The sequence below is a fragment of the Microtus ochrogaster genome, chromosome 24 (assembly GCF_000317375.1).
Source record: "Microtus ochrogaster isolate Prairie Vole_2 chromosome 24, MicOch1.0, whole genome shotgun sequence".
Classification (NCBI taxonomy): Eukaryota; Metazoa; Chordata; class Mammalia; order Rodentia; family Cricetidae; genus Microtus; species Microtus ochrogaster.
The window spans coordinates 19,974,435-19,992,170 of record NC_022024.1 but is presented as its reverse complement, the minus strand read 5'-3'; the positions used below and the strand labels follow the sequence as shown (position 1 = coordinate 19,992,170).

Sequence of the window (17,736 nt, the reverse complement as noted above, 5' to 3'; positions counted from 1 at the left end):
AAATAAATAAACTTTTGAGACAACAAGAAGACAGAGAAAAAGGAAACAATCAGAATCCATGAGCAAGTCTCTCAACTAGAGAACCACAGTCAGGCTTTAAAAAAGAAAGCCAATCAGCATCACTTATTAAATTGAATTTGCACTTTGGTCAAGACAAATAAAAGGCATAAAGACATACCCCATGCAGACATATAAATTATAGGAATAACTAAAGATAGCATCTCTCTGGAGAATCAGGCCTATCTTGCTAATGTCTGAAGGAAAAACAAACAGAAACACTACTATGTTTATTGTTTAATGGAAGTTGTAAAGACAGTAAAGAAAAAAAAGAAAAACTCAAAACGCAAAATGAAACCTTGAGCCAAGGCTCTGCTAGACTTGTGGCGTGTTACAATGTGTCACTGCAGTTTATAATCTCATAAATGTCAAAGTTCAGCCTCAGCATGTCAAGAAATGTACCCAAGTCTGGTCCGAAACAGTAAAACTTCCCTCGCTAGGGTACTTAAAGAAGGTGCCCTCCACCAAATTACAGATTCGCTTTGGTTCGGATTCATTTGGAAATCTGAACCAGAATTCTTTAGGTCATGCCCTGGCAGGGTTTTCTCTGGAGGGATATAAAAAGCATGGAGGTAGGAAATGAGAGGAACTTGACACGACGAGGAAGTAAGTCGCTCTGAAGTGAGATGAGACAGTAGATACCAAGTGTAGAAGTGTGACCCTTACTGTCCTTTACAACCTGCAATTTGTAAGGCAGGTACTGATCAAAGGAGAAACTGAGGTCTTCATTAGACAAAAATTCTTTCTAAGATATCAAGCAACTCATGTTCAAAACAATTCAGAGTTTTTTAAGTAATTATATTTTTCAGCTTAGCTGTAGGTAAATGTGAAATATTTCCCTGTAGGCTCGTGTGTGTGACTACTTGCTTTCCTCCAGTGGAGCAGAAGGTGGAGGCACCTCAGGAGGAGGAGCCTTTCCGGAGGTGGTATGTCCTGGGAAGAGCCGTGGACATTACTATGACTGAAGAACTTATGTCAGTTCTCTGCTTTCCACACCACAGACAGTGTGTTTGCCCAGCACAGTAAACTCCTGCCAGCCTATGCCTTCCCAGCCGTGATAGTTGGTAACTCTTCAAACTGTAAGTCAAAGGAAACTCTGCCTCCTTCGAGCTACTTTTGCTGGGCAGTCTATCACAGCAATAAAAAATTAACTAGTTCACTGGGTCAATGCTCAAAAAAAAATACTAAGAAGAACTAAGTTAAGCTAGAATTATAACTGATAACATTCTAAAGAAAATGAAAAACAGGATTTATTATACATCATATGCATACAAAGTTAATTTCCACAATAGAACTTTGCTTTGATTATTAAAAAGTCTTTTTTATTACTGTTCAGAAAGTATTTATGACACTACATGGAAAACCAGGGGAAGAATATGTCAGTACTAGGCACAGAATATTCTTAGTTTATTTTCTGGACAAGAAAGAAAACTCATGAGGAAGTGTTCAAAGCCCATTTTATCGTTCAGGTTATATTTTATACTTCCCTTTGAAAGAGAACTCCTTGGAATACTTACCAAGTCCTAATTGCAAAAATGACTAAATCATTATCCAGTTTTTAAAAGGTGAAGAAATGAGCAGGACTCTGCTGTGTGATTTGGGGAATTTATTAAATACTGCCAGGCACCTCCAGAGTAAAACTGATAGGGATGGAGTGCAAGACTTGAATCCCTGGACTGTTAATGCACACCCATTTAAAGTAGCTGAAAATAGATATTTTTCCTACATGCTTAAGGTCATTTCACTCATTATGTCCTTAATGTGACAAAAGTATACAAATTCTATCCAGTAATTTATCTAATATGTAGAATGCCATGAGGTAATTGCTATTATTAGCAATAATATAAACATAAGGGAAAATAAAAAAAAATAGTACCAGATACTTTTCTTCATTTCTGATCTTTATTTTTAGGGGATCATAGTTAGATATGATAACCGTAAAATCTCACAAGTTTTCCCACAAGTATAAGACTCAAAGAGTAAAGTCTCCCAGGCCGGATGCAGACAGTCTATCATTCTGGCTACAGCCCACTCTACATAGCCAGTAATGATGTGGGTGAGAAGCAAGAAAACCACTCATCCAGATGGGCATCTCCCTCAGTCTTCAAATCAGCAGTGTGTTAAGACACGTGACTGGACAGTAAAGGAATAACTAAACTAACAGCAGACACAATGAAGGGAAAATTCAGATGGAGGCCCCCCTACTCATTAACAATATCTAGTCATCATATACATTGAGCATCCCCTTCCCTCCACATCACTTCTCCCCCATAGGGCCAAAAATGTTAAAGGACTAGAAGAAAATGTAGGTGTTCCCTGTTAACTAGACTATTGAGTAACTGCATTTTCAAAAAGTGATCAGTTCAAGTGGTTATTTTTTGACTTTGGAATAATTTTTCTGTCATCAGTGAGACTCTAGCAGCAGAGTAATAATAGACAGTACAAAGGTCATAAAGTTCATAATTTGCATACTGCAGAATTCCATTATATATATAAGACTATAAAACATCAGTAAAAATACGTACACATTTTATATAATTAATTTCTATCTCTGATGTTACTTGGTAATAAAAAATATTTTTGAAACAGGTTTAAGACCATTAGTCATAAAATGATATGTAAAAAAGATAAGGTAATCACAATTATATAGTTGTGAATTTAAAAAAAATCACTTAATATGCTTAGTTCCCACTACTTCATATTAAATATATTCCAAAGGGTCACCTGAGAATTTTCTTTTAAAACTAGAGGCATGTTTGCCCATGTAACATAAATGTATATGGAAATAATAGCTTGGCTTTGCAGATTCTTGTCTATCATGACCAGATGCTTGCCTGTAAGCCACTCAAAAGAGAACTACATTCTAATTCCAATCTATCTATAAGTTGTATAGAAGGAAAGGAAATAAAACTGAAACAGAAGACACACACACACACACACACACACACACACACACACACACGTATGGAACATCTTCAAATAGCAAAACCAGAATCTCACACATGTAAACAATGGGACATAAAATCTGAAATAAATCGCTTATAAACTCCTTAGAGAAGAACTCTGTCAAGACATCAAAAAGTTATAATACCTATAAATCTTTGTCTGCAGTTTAAAAAAAAGAGAGCAGAAAAGAGGAAATGTATCAAGTAAAGAGACTATACGTGTTTTTAAAACTGACATAATTTAATTATTTTGCATTTACTTAATTTAGTGTGTGTGTATATGCTCACGCACACACACACACACACACACACACACACACAGTGTGCACATTGAAGGACAACTTGAGGGAGACCATTCTTTCCTGTTGTGTGGGTCCTGGGGAAGGGACTCAGCTCCTCATCTTCGGCATCAAGAGTCTTTGCCTGCTGAGCCACCCTACCATAGCGCTCAGGATGTAATTTTAGAAATAATCCCCGGGGGTCACACATTTTATCATGTCCCATAAACTTTCGAGTCCATTTTTTTTTCATGGTCTCAGACCCTTCAGGGACTGCTAAAGACATACTCAAGCCTGGATATAGGAGGAGTAAATGATGTTGTATATTGAAAACTTACAAGGGAGGGACTGGTTGATAGTGAACCATTATGTTCATGCACAGTAAATTATCACCTATGTTCTCGATGGATGTCAGGCAGGGGAGAAGTTACAAGGAGAATGAGTGAGGGGATAGGGAGAAGGACAAATCGCCCATAGTAGTGATTGAGGAATCAATGTTGTAAGCATCACCTAGAACTTGTTAAAACTCCAAAATGTCAGGGACCAGTCAGACCCACTAGATCAGAATATGTATTTTCTCAAGGATGCTGAGCGACTTCTTCACTCACTAATATCAAAGAGGCATTGAGATGAAAGGTACCCGCCACCATCAACTTCATCTGACAAATGTTTAAAGACCTTCCAACCCATACCAATATGAAATAAACAGGATTCTACTGAGAAAACGATCAGGTGGCACAAGCCTGTTTCCAGTACAGGTAGCTACATGCAAGAGAATCGGGAGCTCAAAGTCAGATTCTGATACTTAGAGGATTGAAGGCCAACCTACCTGTAGCTGCAAGAGGAACTACCTCAAAACATTGCTAAATCTGTAATTTGAAAGTGCCGTGAACCTTTCAATGTTCTTGTTCCATAAAAAAAAAAAAAAATTAATGGAGCAACCGCACAACCTAGACAACCTCGAAGGAATAATTAAAGTGTTTTCCTTCAGATAACAAACAAAACCTCTACATGTTTGTGCTCTTTCTACACATTAGTACCTAGAACCTGTGCAGGTCTTCCATATACTTTAAACGACTCTGACGTCAATTAAAACGTTCAAAGCATCACAAAGGCAATCAAAAGGTGCTAGGATGCCTTCGTTGGTCATTATTCCCTAAACAAACCAGTATAGTACAAAACACACCACCACACTCAAATTCTGCCTGTAGATATTAGAGTTCATGGATGCCAAACAAAAAATATTGAAGACTAACTTTAGAGAGAGAGAGACCTTGAAATTGTTTTGCTTTCATGTAAGAATTTAAATTTTGTGTCACCTCCAGTAGAACTAATAAAGAAGTTATTCCCTCAAAATTCTATGTTTCTATAGGATACAATCATTTAATATTGTGCTGTCTGAGCAGAAAAATTGCAGTAGAATGATTCTGCTCATATATTCATTCTGTTCTGGAAATTAGAAAAACAATGGGAATCAGGTGGAATGACAGTTGTACATTTCTCACTGCATTGGAAGCTTGTGCCCTTATACCTGAGAAAAGAAAAAAAATAACAGCGTATTTCCCTAAGTCGCATGACTGAAGACACACATGGTCCATGGTAGGATTTTTAGAAGTTTAATATTCCATCAATACAAAGTTGGAGTAATCTCCACAAGGAACTCATAAACACACTTTCCAAGATTTACCATAAAAGAATGCATTTTAATATCCCATAGAGGCGTTATCATTTAAGATTTATATATGTGACAATCTGCCACCTTCTATAATCCTTCCTCCTTTAGTAAGCATCATAGCTTCTGGGTAGTCACATAGTTATAACGACGAAGGGCACCTGTGATAATGAAAAGACGTTTATATGTAGCCAGACTACACTGCATTTAGATTTCATCTTTGACAACTCTGAGAAATCATGATGGAACCCTTAAGGCTGCAGCTATAAGAATATACTGTACCCTCTGCAGATGTGCAGGGAGAAACAGGAGGGTGTCCGGTATGCATGCACAACACAGTGCCAAGGAGGCAGGAGACACTGGAATCAACACCGCCTTTAGCCCACGTCAAGTAAGTTCACTAAGGGAAAGGAAACAAAACTCTCATACCAAAGCCTACGAGCCAGGTGAAATGTGTTTTTCTTGCCTTTTAACTTCTTCTCAGATAACAAATAAATTCATACTCTCATTCCAACTTCTAGTTCTGGGGCAGTTTGGGGGTGCTGCGGAGAACGGAATACATCCCTTCCTACAAAACGTTTTCAACAGGATGGTTGATTCAATTGTTTTCTCTCACAAAACTATGTAGACCCGATTTCACTGAGTTCAAACATGTTCGGTGCCTTTGATATTTCCCTTTGATGATAATCAATCTGCTTTAAAAACAACAGAAGAGAAAAGGTTTCATCTGGAAGCATCTATTATTTTTTAGGTCTTATTTGAAGTCCTAAAAGTGTCGCCATGCATTGTCAATGTTCATTACGCGAGACTGCCCACTTAGGATCGCCCTCTGTAAACAGAGTCGGCAATTAGTCACAATGTGGATTCTACAGTCCCGAGCAAGAAGCAAGAGACCCAGACTTCTTTCATCTCCTAACTTTCTTTTTAGCATAGGACTCAGGTTTCACCAATAAGATGCAGTCTCAAGAAAATGAAATTCCAGACTCAGGACAACGGGAGGACACTGAGGCCCAGATTCTCTGCTCTTCCTGCTCTGAGCAATGGTGGCACAGGCCGTGCATAGTAAGATTTGCTGAGCCCAAAGGCAGACAGGGTCATCAAGTGTTATTCCCGGCTAGGAAGCGTAGTGCTTACCAAACACAATGCTCCTGAGGAATGGCTTGATTTCAAAACCAGCTTAAAATTTCTTAGGATACTTCATATACCAAATGACATTAGGCAAACTATTGACTAATTATGACATATTTTGTCCAAAGTGTATTCAAGGGGCAACCAAAAACATTTATGCGTACTTTCAAAACATCCCTAATAGTCTTAGATACTACAAAGGGGTCAGAAATCAGTTTGTACCGTAAGCATCTATGATGGCTATCCTTGGTTGTTAATTAGACCACATCTGGAATTAACTACAACCCAAGAGGCTGGGAACATCTGCAAGGGGTTATTTCTTAATTAAATCATTTGAATTAGAAAGCCCACTTTTAATCCAGATCTTCAGAGGTGGGAAAATCCACCTTTAATCTGGACGATACCTTCTGTTAGCAGCCTATATAAAGAGCATGGACGATGCGAGCACCTTCTCTTTGCCTGCTTGCTCTGGCAGGCAAGTCCATTCCTTCACTGGAATTAGAGCCTACTTCTTTGGGATTTTTTTGTACACTGAAGACAAGCTGAGATATCCAAACTTCTGGACTGAACAACTACTGGATTCTTGGATTTTCCTTTGGTAGACAGTCATTATTAAACCTACTGGAACGCAGCCTAGAAGCCAACTAATAACTACTGTGTGTGTGTGTGCATGTGTATGTATGTGTGTGTGTACACATCTGTTCTTCTAGAGAATCTCAACTGATACACAACAAATACTTGCATTTCGTTGAGTTGAAAAACAGAAAGACAGAAAGCTACATAAAATATTTCCAGAAATTGCTACCCATTGAGTGCAATATATTTAGACTGTTAAAGTCTTACTTGTAGTCTGTTCGAGAAGATGCAAGCCTTAATGGTTTAACAATGTATCTCTTCAAGACATCAATAGTGCTGACTACTGAGCCATTCTGAGTATTTTATGTATCTTAAGTATATTTGTATTTGATAACTGTTCACATGGTCAATACATTAAAAGATATCCCCATGTCACACTCAGTAATGCTTATTATAACAGCAGAAACATAGAAACATATTTTATTAATTGATATGATGTTTGATTTTGGAGACATTCAAGTAGACAGTTATTAAATTTGCATTTATAGTTCTCCTTCTGCAGTAATTTTTGAAGGGAACAGGAAAGGTAGGTAGAAGTATCTCGATAATCTTCTGGGCTCTGAGAGCTCATCTTCCCTGCTCAATGGACACATAGATTATAATGAATGAAGTAGCTCTTATTAATTTTTAGCTGGCTAGGCAGTATGATTCATTTTAAAAGTGCAGTCTATGGTGGTGCAGTGGGGAAATTAATATAATGAATTGCTTTCTTCAAGCCGGAGCATCATTCTCAGACAATACAGAAACAAGGACTTACCTGAGCATGTGAGCAGCATTGAAGACGACGTCAAACTCAGTGCTGTCGAGTTCGGCTGCTTTCTTTGCCATCTCGGCGGCTTCTGTGAGGCGAGATTCTTCCAGAAGAAACTGACCTGCCAAGGAAAGTAAGCAAGCTCTGTTAGAAAAGGGGGTAATGGCTTACAATAATAAATAAGCGGTGGAAACAGTGATCTGCAGCCAATATTTAATGCCCTGATCTTTTTTTAGTTATATTTTATATGCTTTTCCCATAATTACAGGATATCATAAAGATTTTAGATTTCTGTGTTCACAAAGTATTTTTTAAAAGGAATCTTCTATAATCTACTCAAGCATGAAAAAAAAACCAACCTTATAGAAATACAGTAAGCGCAAGTTGCATCTATTTTAATGGTTAGGACTTTGAATAACACTCATTCCTGATATATTCAAGCAAACAGGTGTATTTATTCTCAGATAATCATTTTTTCTCTTTGCTGAAATTACTGAAAAGACACAGAAAGGTAGATTTGGCAGTAACTCACTCTGAATTACACTCTGCAATAAATGTGGGATAAGTAATAACAAGCTTGAAATTTTGACACTATTGCAGATCAGCTTTGTGAGGATATGACTGTTTCAGCTCGTGCCATCCATTTCTCTAAAACTGCAACTCCCTATACCGGCAAAAATAACACGTAAAAATAGGTTAACATTTAAGCCTATAGATATGTGAAGAGGGGTTTCTTGAAAGATGGGGATTTATTAACTGAAATACTAATTTAAGCATGGTTTCATAGAGAGTAAAGTTAAGATCAAATCAGAGGGGGTGGAGCTGGGTTGAAGCCACCATGCACTGGCAGGCTTAGGAGTTGATGAACTACTCTCTTCATCTATTGTTGGGAGTTACCTGTTTTACTTGGAGATCAACATTTTAAAATCAAGAACTATAAAAATGATTAGAAAGTCAAGAAATTCTAATAAAAAAAAACAGAAAAATGCTTAAAAGGACCAATGCTGAGGTAGCTGTTGGAAAAGCCTGCTGTCAAGTGTTTAATAGTCACCACTGCCTTTAACCTAAAATACCTGCCCTGAAACAAAAAAAAAAAAAAATGAGAACTAAGATTTAAGAAATTAGAATGATTAATAGCCACTGCCTGGCTGAAGAAAGTTGAAAGGACAATGCCAAAAAACAGAATACATTTTATGTAATGATAAATCTAGTTGCTTGCTGTGGTGGTTGGATGCTTGTGTTTCTCAGCACTTGGGAGGCTGAGGCAGGAGGATCATTAATTTGAGGTTACATGGCAAGACCATGTTTCAAAATCATTACAGAGAAAGTTCTGAGAATCATACATAGAAAACACAGTTCTCAAAAGTTTCCTGCAAATACTAACTATATGGAGAGAAAGAAGATAGGAGATTTAAAGAATATAGTTTAAAAAACACAAAACAATGAAATAATCTTCAGATGATGAACAGTATCTCTTCATGTATGGTTTTATGAGAGAATAGGGCTAAATATCTTTCAGTTAGTTATGGGTATGAGAGTCTGATGGCTCAGCGGTTAAGAGTACTGCTTGCTCTTCCGAAGGTCTTGATTTCAATTCCCAGCAACCACATGGTGACTCACAACCATCTGTAATGAGATCTGGTGCCCTCTTGAGGAAGAGACCTGGTCAGTCCTCATCAACTTAGACAATGAAATCCAACATGAACAAGTTCAACAGAACCATCATATACGGGCTGTCCATGCATGCTTCAGCATTGTCAGGGCATAAAAGAAAAACATATTGTTATCTACCCTCAATATAATATTCAATTAAAAAATGCATGTGAACATTAATTATTAATGTACAAGTTAAACAAAGTTCAAGGTAGAGAACTGCTCAGTTTTTTTTTCCAGACAATCAACTCTGAAGCATAGCCTAGATTAAGAGTTAGGAAACCACAATTCACTGAACGAGGAAGGGTTTTGTTTTACGGTTGGAGAGGGAATAAGAGGAAATACATTTACCCCGCTGAAAAACAGAAAGGAAAGAGAGACACAGAAAGGTTTATAGTCAGATATAATAAACAGTGAAATTCAGTAACACATAGGGCTCAGTTTATACACCATGCCGTAGAAAAAGCCTTTTAGGCCTTGTCAGAGACACACACAATAACAAAATATCTAAACAACATACTATTATGAGAACTCAGATATGCCTTTTTATTGTCATGTAATAATATTCATTTTCAAATTATTTTTATCATACAATTTGTACTTTTCAAACTGTTTGCAAAGTCCCTAAAACTAACAAAAATACATAATCTTAGCCATATAGATAACTATAGTTAAAATTCTCATTTGAACATTTTATGCTAGGATACATTTGTATTACTATTCAAAAATAGTATTGTAACATATTAGCTATGTATTTTTTTTTTTTTTGATTTTTCGAGACAGGGCTTCTCTGTGGCTTTGGAGCCTGTCCTGGAACTAGCTCTGTAGACCAGGCTGGTCTCGAACTCACAGAGATCCTTAGCTATGTATTTTTATAATTCTGCCTTCACAGGCCACGAGTCCCCAAAGTCCACCACTAGCATTCTAATAATATTAAAGTATAAGTTATGAAATGTAAATAATTGGTATTTTCAACTTAATTTGAATACCTGAGATAAAACTGAACAAAATTAGGCTGATATGTGACACAAAGATCACTTCTTTGGGATACTGCCCAAAATTGATGGGAAATCGCCTAGTAAACCTTACAAATACAAAACCACCACAAAGGGGAAATAAAGTCAAAGCAGCTTTCTTTCAACTAGTTAGCCAAACAATCTCAAATGACATGTTGCTTGGGCGTTCACAAAAGTAAAATTCTTTAGTATCACTTCTGGATCCTTTACCACACTGTGAGCTTTAACTATTACATTTACTACCAAACTAAGGACTGAACCCTCCCAACTGCTTCAGCTGCCCATATGGTGATCTATCCTTCATGTCAGTCATTTATTCCCCCGGGAACATCCCACTTCCAAGTTTTCTTCACTGCTAAGGCTACCGCACATCAACTTCTAGTTCTCTTTTGCTTACTCACTGTACCTCCATTTCTTCTTTTGTGCGTCCTAAATATGCTTTTCTCATTGAAAGCCTTCTCTGACAAGTTTCCAATAGTTGCCAGAATTTCTTCTGATTTATATTCACTATAATCTAATTTCCCATCAAAACCGAGGCATTTCAAAGAGTATAAGAGACTGATATTAATTATACTGGAATAAGGGCGAGCGCCAGAATTGTCCCCATATGGTTGCTTCAGTTCCGAGGGGAGAGGATATCCCAACCCTGTCATCTTCGTCACAACTGGGAAGTAAAGGATTAACAAAATAGCGCCAGGAATCACTGCCAGACGATTGATGGTAGCAGCAGGAGAGACATAGTGGCTTTTCCCTGAAGAAGTTCTTGAGTCCACCAGTGTGGTTACTAGAGCTCAGACTGAGAGAACACTCACTATATGATATATATATATAGAACCAGCCGGCCAAAGAGGGGCAAGAAAAAGGGGAAGGCGGTCATTTCAATATATCTATCTACTGTGGCAAATTCTAGAAAGATTGGGAAGTTTAGATTGCTACTGATTTCTAGCTTAGTGCATCACCATCCTATCCCCCGACTGTTTCCCATGTAGGAATCTGAGAAAGACTTTGGAATCTGCATTGCTAACAGGACTGTAATTGATGCTGATGCTGCTAGGCCATGCCCATACTTTGAAAATCACTGTGTTATGGTGAAACAAAATGTTTTCCATCATACTATTGATTCCAACTGTATATAGGATTAGCTTGCAGATAGCCTGAGCTAGGCTGAAAATAACCTACATCTAGCAATAATCCCTATATTGTGGGACATAATAACCAGCTCGCACATACAGACACAGATAGAAAGATACAGATGTTTGAACGGAATAGTCAATAGTGGTACGTTTACTCTCGATGATAACAAATTCAAGAACAGACTCCAGGAAATGATTTCGTGCCTACCACTTTTTTACTTCTTTGGTTTGTAAGTTGTCTGACCAAGGTGAATTATCTTCATTTTACATCATTGTCTCAAATCAAAGGAAAAGGGGGCAGAAAAGGAAATGAAAAACCAACTTGAGAAATTACAAGGGAAAAAAATCATTGTGTATGGGGAAAACAGAAGATGATTAAACAGTGGATGCATTCTCAAGAGATCCTGAGACAGAGAGTATAAGTTACCACACGGGCTAATATCAGATGAAAGCAAGCGATTGCCCAAGTCTCAGAGCTCTCAGTGTAGGAACTGAACAATTTCTGCTTTGAACATTTTTCTCACATGCTGAACCATTTAAACTACTTGGTGGATTTGACCAGATTTTTAATATGACAAGCTTATGAAGATCAATCCTTCATTAATTCCTGGATTTAAAAAGCTCCGCCTGTGAAGTAGAAATCGGTAAAAAAATGAAAGCATTCAGGATCAATGCTGCTTTGTATAACTTTCACATACAGACTCCCTAAATTAATTGGAACTGGCACTGCTTGCTAAAACACCACAAAAAAAATTCACTCTTAAGATCATTTCACATTTAATGCTGTATTATAGGAAAAAAATTGATAATCTGGGAACAAAAAGAAAATAAATCCCAAAACACAGAATAGTGTCTCTTGTAGGTTTATCCAAGACATCTACATTATACCTGCTGCACATAAGATACATAGCTATACTTGGAGAGACTGCTCAAAGGTAAATGAAATAACAATACCCATCTACTAGAGGAGGGAGGAGAATGTCCAGACAGTTCAACACCCAAATAGGAAGGGATGGGTTAAATTCATTATCTTTGACAAAGTGCAAAGGGCAGAGGTAATAATACCATTGACTGATTTCACCACGAGAAGACAGTGTCGCCAGCAGTATCGAGAGTGTGACAAAACAGGACCACCGCTCCAGTGGCACCATGTGCACCTCAGGACTTGTTCTAAAGAATTCAGAGGATGGGGGAACCCGGAGAACAGGTGGAACTATTCAGGTTCACTGAATTTGCTGACATCTAGTGGCAGGAAGATGAGTGGGCAGAGGGAACTGAGACAGTAAGTCTCCCATGGTTCCATTGTAAAGGAAAGAAAGGCAGTTCTCCTGGGAGAGGGTTGATGCTGGCGCAGTGGTTAGGATTTAGATTTGCTGTCCTAAGGAGAAGCGGTTGCGCATGATGCTCATAGTGCCTATTAACTGAACGCATCGGAAATATGGACACGTTTCTCTCTTTGTGGCTTACTGCATATCTTTGTGAGCTACCAGTTACCCTTCCATTTAATGCTGTGTCTCTTTAAAACCAACTGTTCTAGCCTTCTCTCTGCTAGCTGTTTGCTTTGTTTTTTATGTTCCTGGCAGCCCACGTTTAACAAAAGCTCTGTTTACAGAAGTAATGTGATGAATGAGCCATAGTTGCTGGCAAGGAGACCATGTAGGCCAGGTAACAAGAAAATGATGCCCAGGAGAACAATCTGGACATCATATCATGAGGTTGAGAGGCCCTGGATTTGTCTCTAGGTGAACACGAGGCCAGGCATCCATCCTTAATTGGACATGTCACAAGGAAAGTGTCCAGTGCAAAAGCGATTAGAGAAAGAATCAGCCGGCCAGGGTCCTGGACTCCACTGGAAAAGAGGTCAGGAAGGTGAACTACATAGCCGGATTAATGTCTCCCATGATGCTTTCCAAAAGGGTTACGGCATGTCCAAAGGCTAGTCACGTCGTTATGGCCGTCTGGTGGGAAATGAGGATCAGAGTGGCATAAGAGATAGTGGAGTTGAGAAAGACGGGAAATGACAAGGGAGACAAAAGGGACAGTGAGAGCCCCATCCTGTTTAAATGATTAATAGATTCGATGGGGACTGAGTGAGACAAAAAAAGAAAAATGAAATAGGAACAAAAATAGAGGTCCATGAAGAGCTTTTTCGACCATCTGCCATATTTTATCTTCAGAAGATAAAGAAAATGCCAACACTGGGCAAGGGCTTAGCTTAATCAATGAATACCTCAGTGGGAAGGCTCATTTTGTTAAAAAAAATGTTACATATTACACACGGGAGCCAGAGAGAAAGAATTCAGGGGACAAAAGTATCCAAAGGCAACTCTTTAGCCACCAAGGAAGTGACTATACAAGTCACTGGTCCAGAAAATCCTACTTTTTACACTGTAGGAGTAAGTATCTATTGTTAGGACCTGTTGAGGAGTTTACATGCTACTGGCTTTATGATAGAATAAGTAAATCCTTATAACCAACCAGTAAAAACTAGAACAGAATCAGGTGTAGTGGTTCAAGCCTTTAATTCCACTCAGGAGGAAGAAGCAGATGGACCTCTGATTTCAAAGCTACTCTGTTCTACAAAGTGAGTTCCAGGACAGCCAGGGGTCCACAGACAGACTACATCTTGATAAAACCACAACAATGAAAACTAACAGCAAAAAATAAACACCAGAAAAGAGTTCAGAATAGGCTGGACCAAGTTCATGAAGATCATCCTTAGGCTGCTACTGAGTCTCACACCAAAATCATTCTCTGTTTACTGTCCCAAATCCATTGCTCTTCTTGCTTCTCCGTCCAATGCTTATTTTACTTTTCTAGTTGCTTACATCCCATATGAGGTCACATTCAAAGGGATATGCATACACAGTGCTTAATTCCACCCCTTAGCGAAGCCTGACCTGATAAAGCCTTTAAATTATACAAAATCACAACGGATCACCCTACAAAGGGGGAAATGGATGTAAATATGAAGAAAAGGAAACACAAAACTAACTGAAGTACAGTCTAGACTTCCTCACGGATTCATGTGTTGGGTAAGGTTGACTGACCCCATATGTGCTGCTGTGGACAGGGCTGAATCTCCAGCTGGGACACAAATGCCTATAGTCAAGACTCACAACAGGATAATTTTATTGTGTTATTAGAACATGGGAGGTGGTATATGTTGTGAATTCCTTAGTAGTCTAGTGTTCTTTTCCTTCCTTCCTTCCTTCCTTCCTTCCTTCCTTCCTTCCTTCCTTCCTTCCTTCTTTCTTTCCTTCCTTCCTTCTTTCTTTCTCCCTTTCTTTTCTTTGAGCCTGTTCTGGAACTAGCTCTTGTAGACCAGGCTGGCCTCCAACTCACAGAGATCCACCTGCCTCTGCCTCCCGAGTGCTGGGATTAAAGGCATGCACCACCAACACCTGGTTTCTGGTTTGCTTTTTTTGTTCAAGGAGAAATGCTGCTAAATGGCTCATATTTTCATGACTTGCTCAGCCTGCTTCTTTATACATCCCAGGCCCACATTTCCAGGGACAGTATCACCCATGATGTGTGATACAGTAATTACATGGATATTTTTGGAGGAGTTTGTCCTGAGATATTCCTATGTAGTATCTCACTGAATCCCCCCAAAGCCATATACAGCATGGAGCTGTTTCTGCCTAGATAACAGAATGAGGAACTGAAGTCACTAACCATTGTGGAAATTACTTCAGAGTACTTCACTGCCACATCCACATCAATCATCGATCAAGAAAATGCCCTACAAGCCTACTTCCAGATCATTCCAATGGAGTGTTTTCTTAACTGAGGTTTCATTTCTCAAACAACTCTACCTTGTGACAGGTTGACAAACATCTAAGCAACACACTCAAAAAAAAGTACTGTGAATATTTATATAGCTATTGTATTTGATAAACAAAAAGTACATGTGATAGTAATTAAATACATATCTGATGAATTCATCATGTAAACAGCACATAAATGAGAATCCATGTAAGAGTCTTTCTGTATTTCTAAATGTTATAAAGTAGTTTACATTCCATCTCAAATAAATACTTATGAATAAATACGTATAACTGCTTGATGCAATTTTTCTGGTATCTTTTCTACATCATCCAAGGGAAACAGAGAAAGTTGGTTGTAATTTTGTATACTATTACATTATATGTATGCTTCACAAAAGGAGCACAGCTATTTTAGAAAATTGAAAAATTTAAAATTAAAAGGGATATTATGAAGAAATCTATGTGGGGCACCTGACTCGAGCCTGTTTTCTTCTTGGTGTCCTGTCCCTTCTTCCTCTCCTCGTCCATATTCTGCAGGTTCTCTCCCGACTGTGACAACCACAAGGTACGGACCCCTTTCCCTGCTGCCTATGATAACACAGTAAGGAGACCATCACAGTTTTCTCTTTGTTCATAATCTCAGCCTTCTGTGTGCATGTATCGTAATCAGGCACCCTGTAATTCTAGTCCCCCTCATAGACACCTCTAACCCTATTCTAGAAGAAACAGAGTAAAATTTGGTTTGGGGGACTGATGTCATCTTTAAATGCCATTCTACTCTATCAATCTGCTCTTATGTGAGTTTCCCATATTGGCATAGGAGGTGATGACATTGCATCTGGCACAGGTAGCCCTGTGATGTGTCAATGGTATTAGCTGGCCGTGAAACTGGGATGATTTCCCAATGGCTTAAAGGACTGCAACTCCTCATTCTGTTGAGTGTCCAGAAGCAGCTCCATAGTGTATCTGCCTGCTGAGGGATTAAATGAGATCCTCCATGGGAATTTCTCAGCAAACGAACTCCAAAAGATTTATGTAAATATCCTACTTTGGATTAATATATGACAATCAAAATGTATTGATTAATGCACCATGACAATGATTTAATAAAGCGTTCATTTAAAATGCCTTCCTCCATTCTTTCTTTCTTGATAAATATTTATGTTTTGAATGTGTGTACGTGTCTGCACACATGCCCATGTTTCTGTTTGTGTGTATGTGCACAGAAGCAGAGGACAAACTCGTATTTTTCCTCAGGGATGATAGACTTGTGTTTTGTTTGGCTGAAAGTGGAAACAGCACTTCTCACTGGCCCAGAGCTCACAAAGGAAACCAGGCTGCGTGCCTTGTCCATCACCTCCCAGGGGTCTGCCTAGCACTACAACCACACCCTGTGAATGCATGTATTAAATTTTATTTTAAATATGGTTTATGGGTATCAAAAACAGGTCCCCGTGTTTTCAAGTTAAGCAATTTAGTGTCTGTGCCATCTCCTCAGCCCATAAAGTTTTAAATGCTGAGTTCTTTCAGATCACTGTATATATTTGTTACTGTAGTATTTTTTCAGCTATCTTTTTATATAACAGCTTGAATGACCACTGAGAAAAAATTACTTGGATGTTGAATAGCTTCTTTTTTCTCCATTCACTTCCTAACAAAGAGGGAAGCCTGGAGCCCTACTGCCTTTATTATTGATGGCTGATGTTACTTATTTCTACAGTTCTACAGTGGTAAGCCTGAATTTCTTCCACCCTCCAGCAATGTGTTTATCAAGCATGATGTTAAATATTGGGGCATGGTTGTAGAGAAGGCACAAATCATAAAAGACAATGGCCTCACTGCTGCTAACCTTAAGGAGAAATAGCTTAATTGGAGAGTGTCAACCCAAGGGATAGGAGTCTAGGGGAAAATATACCCATTAGGATACTGTTTGCTAAATCCTCAAAAAAAAAAAAAAGAACATGACGTCAGCATATTATATTATAGAAATTTTGGTGCACAATAGGAAAAAACTAAACAGAGAAAATACTTGAGACAGAAGACATTGTGTATATCTGGGGGTAGTGAATGAAAGACAGACAATAACTGTTTTTAATAACTAACCATGGCTCCAGAGAATAAAGAAAATCCAAACGATGAGCGATCAGTAATGAAATAAGTGTCCAGTGAACACCCCCTAGTGTGGAGACAACAAAGGTACTAGGAAAATTCAAGGTTTGCCAACCAGGAGAAGACTGGCCCTAGGCGTTCTGAAACTGGCCATCAGTCATCCTGTCTTCCCGTTAAACAGAGATGTTTAGGCATTTAACAGCTATGTTTATGTTGATTCTTAGTTGGTGTCTTAGTTAGGGTTTCTATGGCTGTGAGGAGTCACCATGACCACAGGAACTCTTAGAAAGAAAAGCTTTAATTGAGGGGGCTCCCATACAGTTTCAGAGGTTCAGTCCATTATCATCAAGGCAGGCAGCATGTGATCTGGGAAACAAACTCCAGTCACCAAGCTTACGTAAGACGCGCTTTTCCTCACGAGCCACCGCATTAGCCCTCTTTCAGCTTGTAGAGCCAGAATTATTCACCATGAGTGCCCTTAATTTAGTTGAATAGCTATTCTCAGTACTTTTTCTTTTGAGAATGCATCTTAAGGTTTCTTTTCCTTTTATAAATGATTTAAAAATTATCTGGGCAGTGCTGGTACAC

At 38.5% G+C, this 17,736-nt stretch overlaps 1 protein-coding gene across 1 annotated transcript in view; it reads right to left on the bottom strand.

The window, feature by feature from the left end:
• Positions 1-17,736, bottom strand: part of Tmtc2 (transmembrane and tetratricopeptide repeat containing 2) — a 382,576-nt gene that overhangs the window by 62,432 nt on the left and 302,408 nt on the right. Inside the window, exon 10 of the mRNA XM_005358105.3 lies at positions 7,474-7,588. Within this exon, the coding sequence (XP_005358162.1) occupies positions 7,474-7,588 (115 nt within the window). The remainder of the gene's footprint in view (positions 1-7,473; positions 7,589-17,736) is intronic.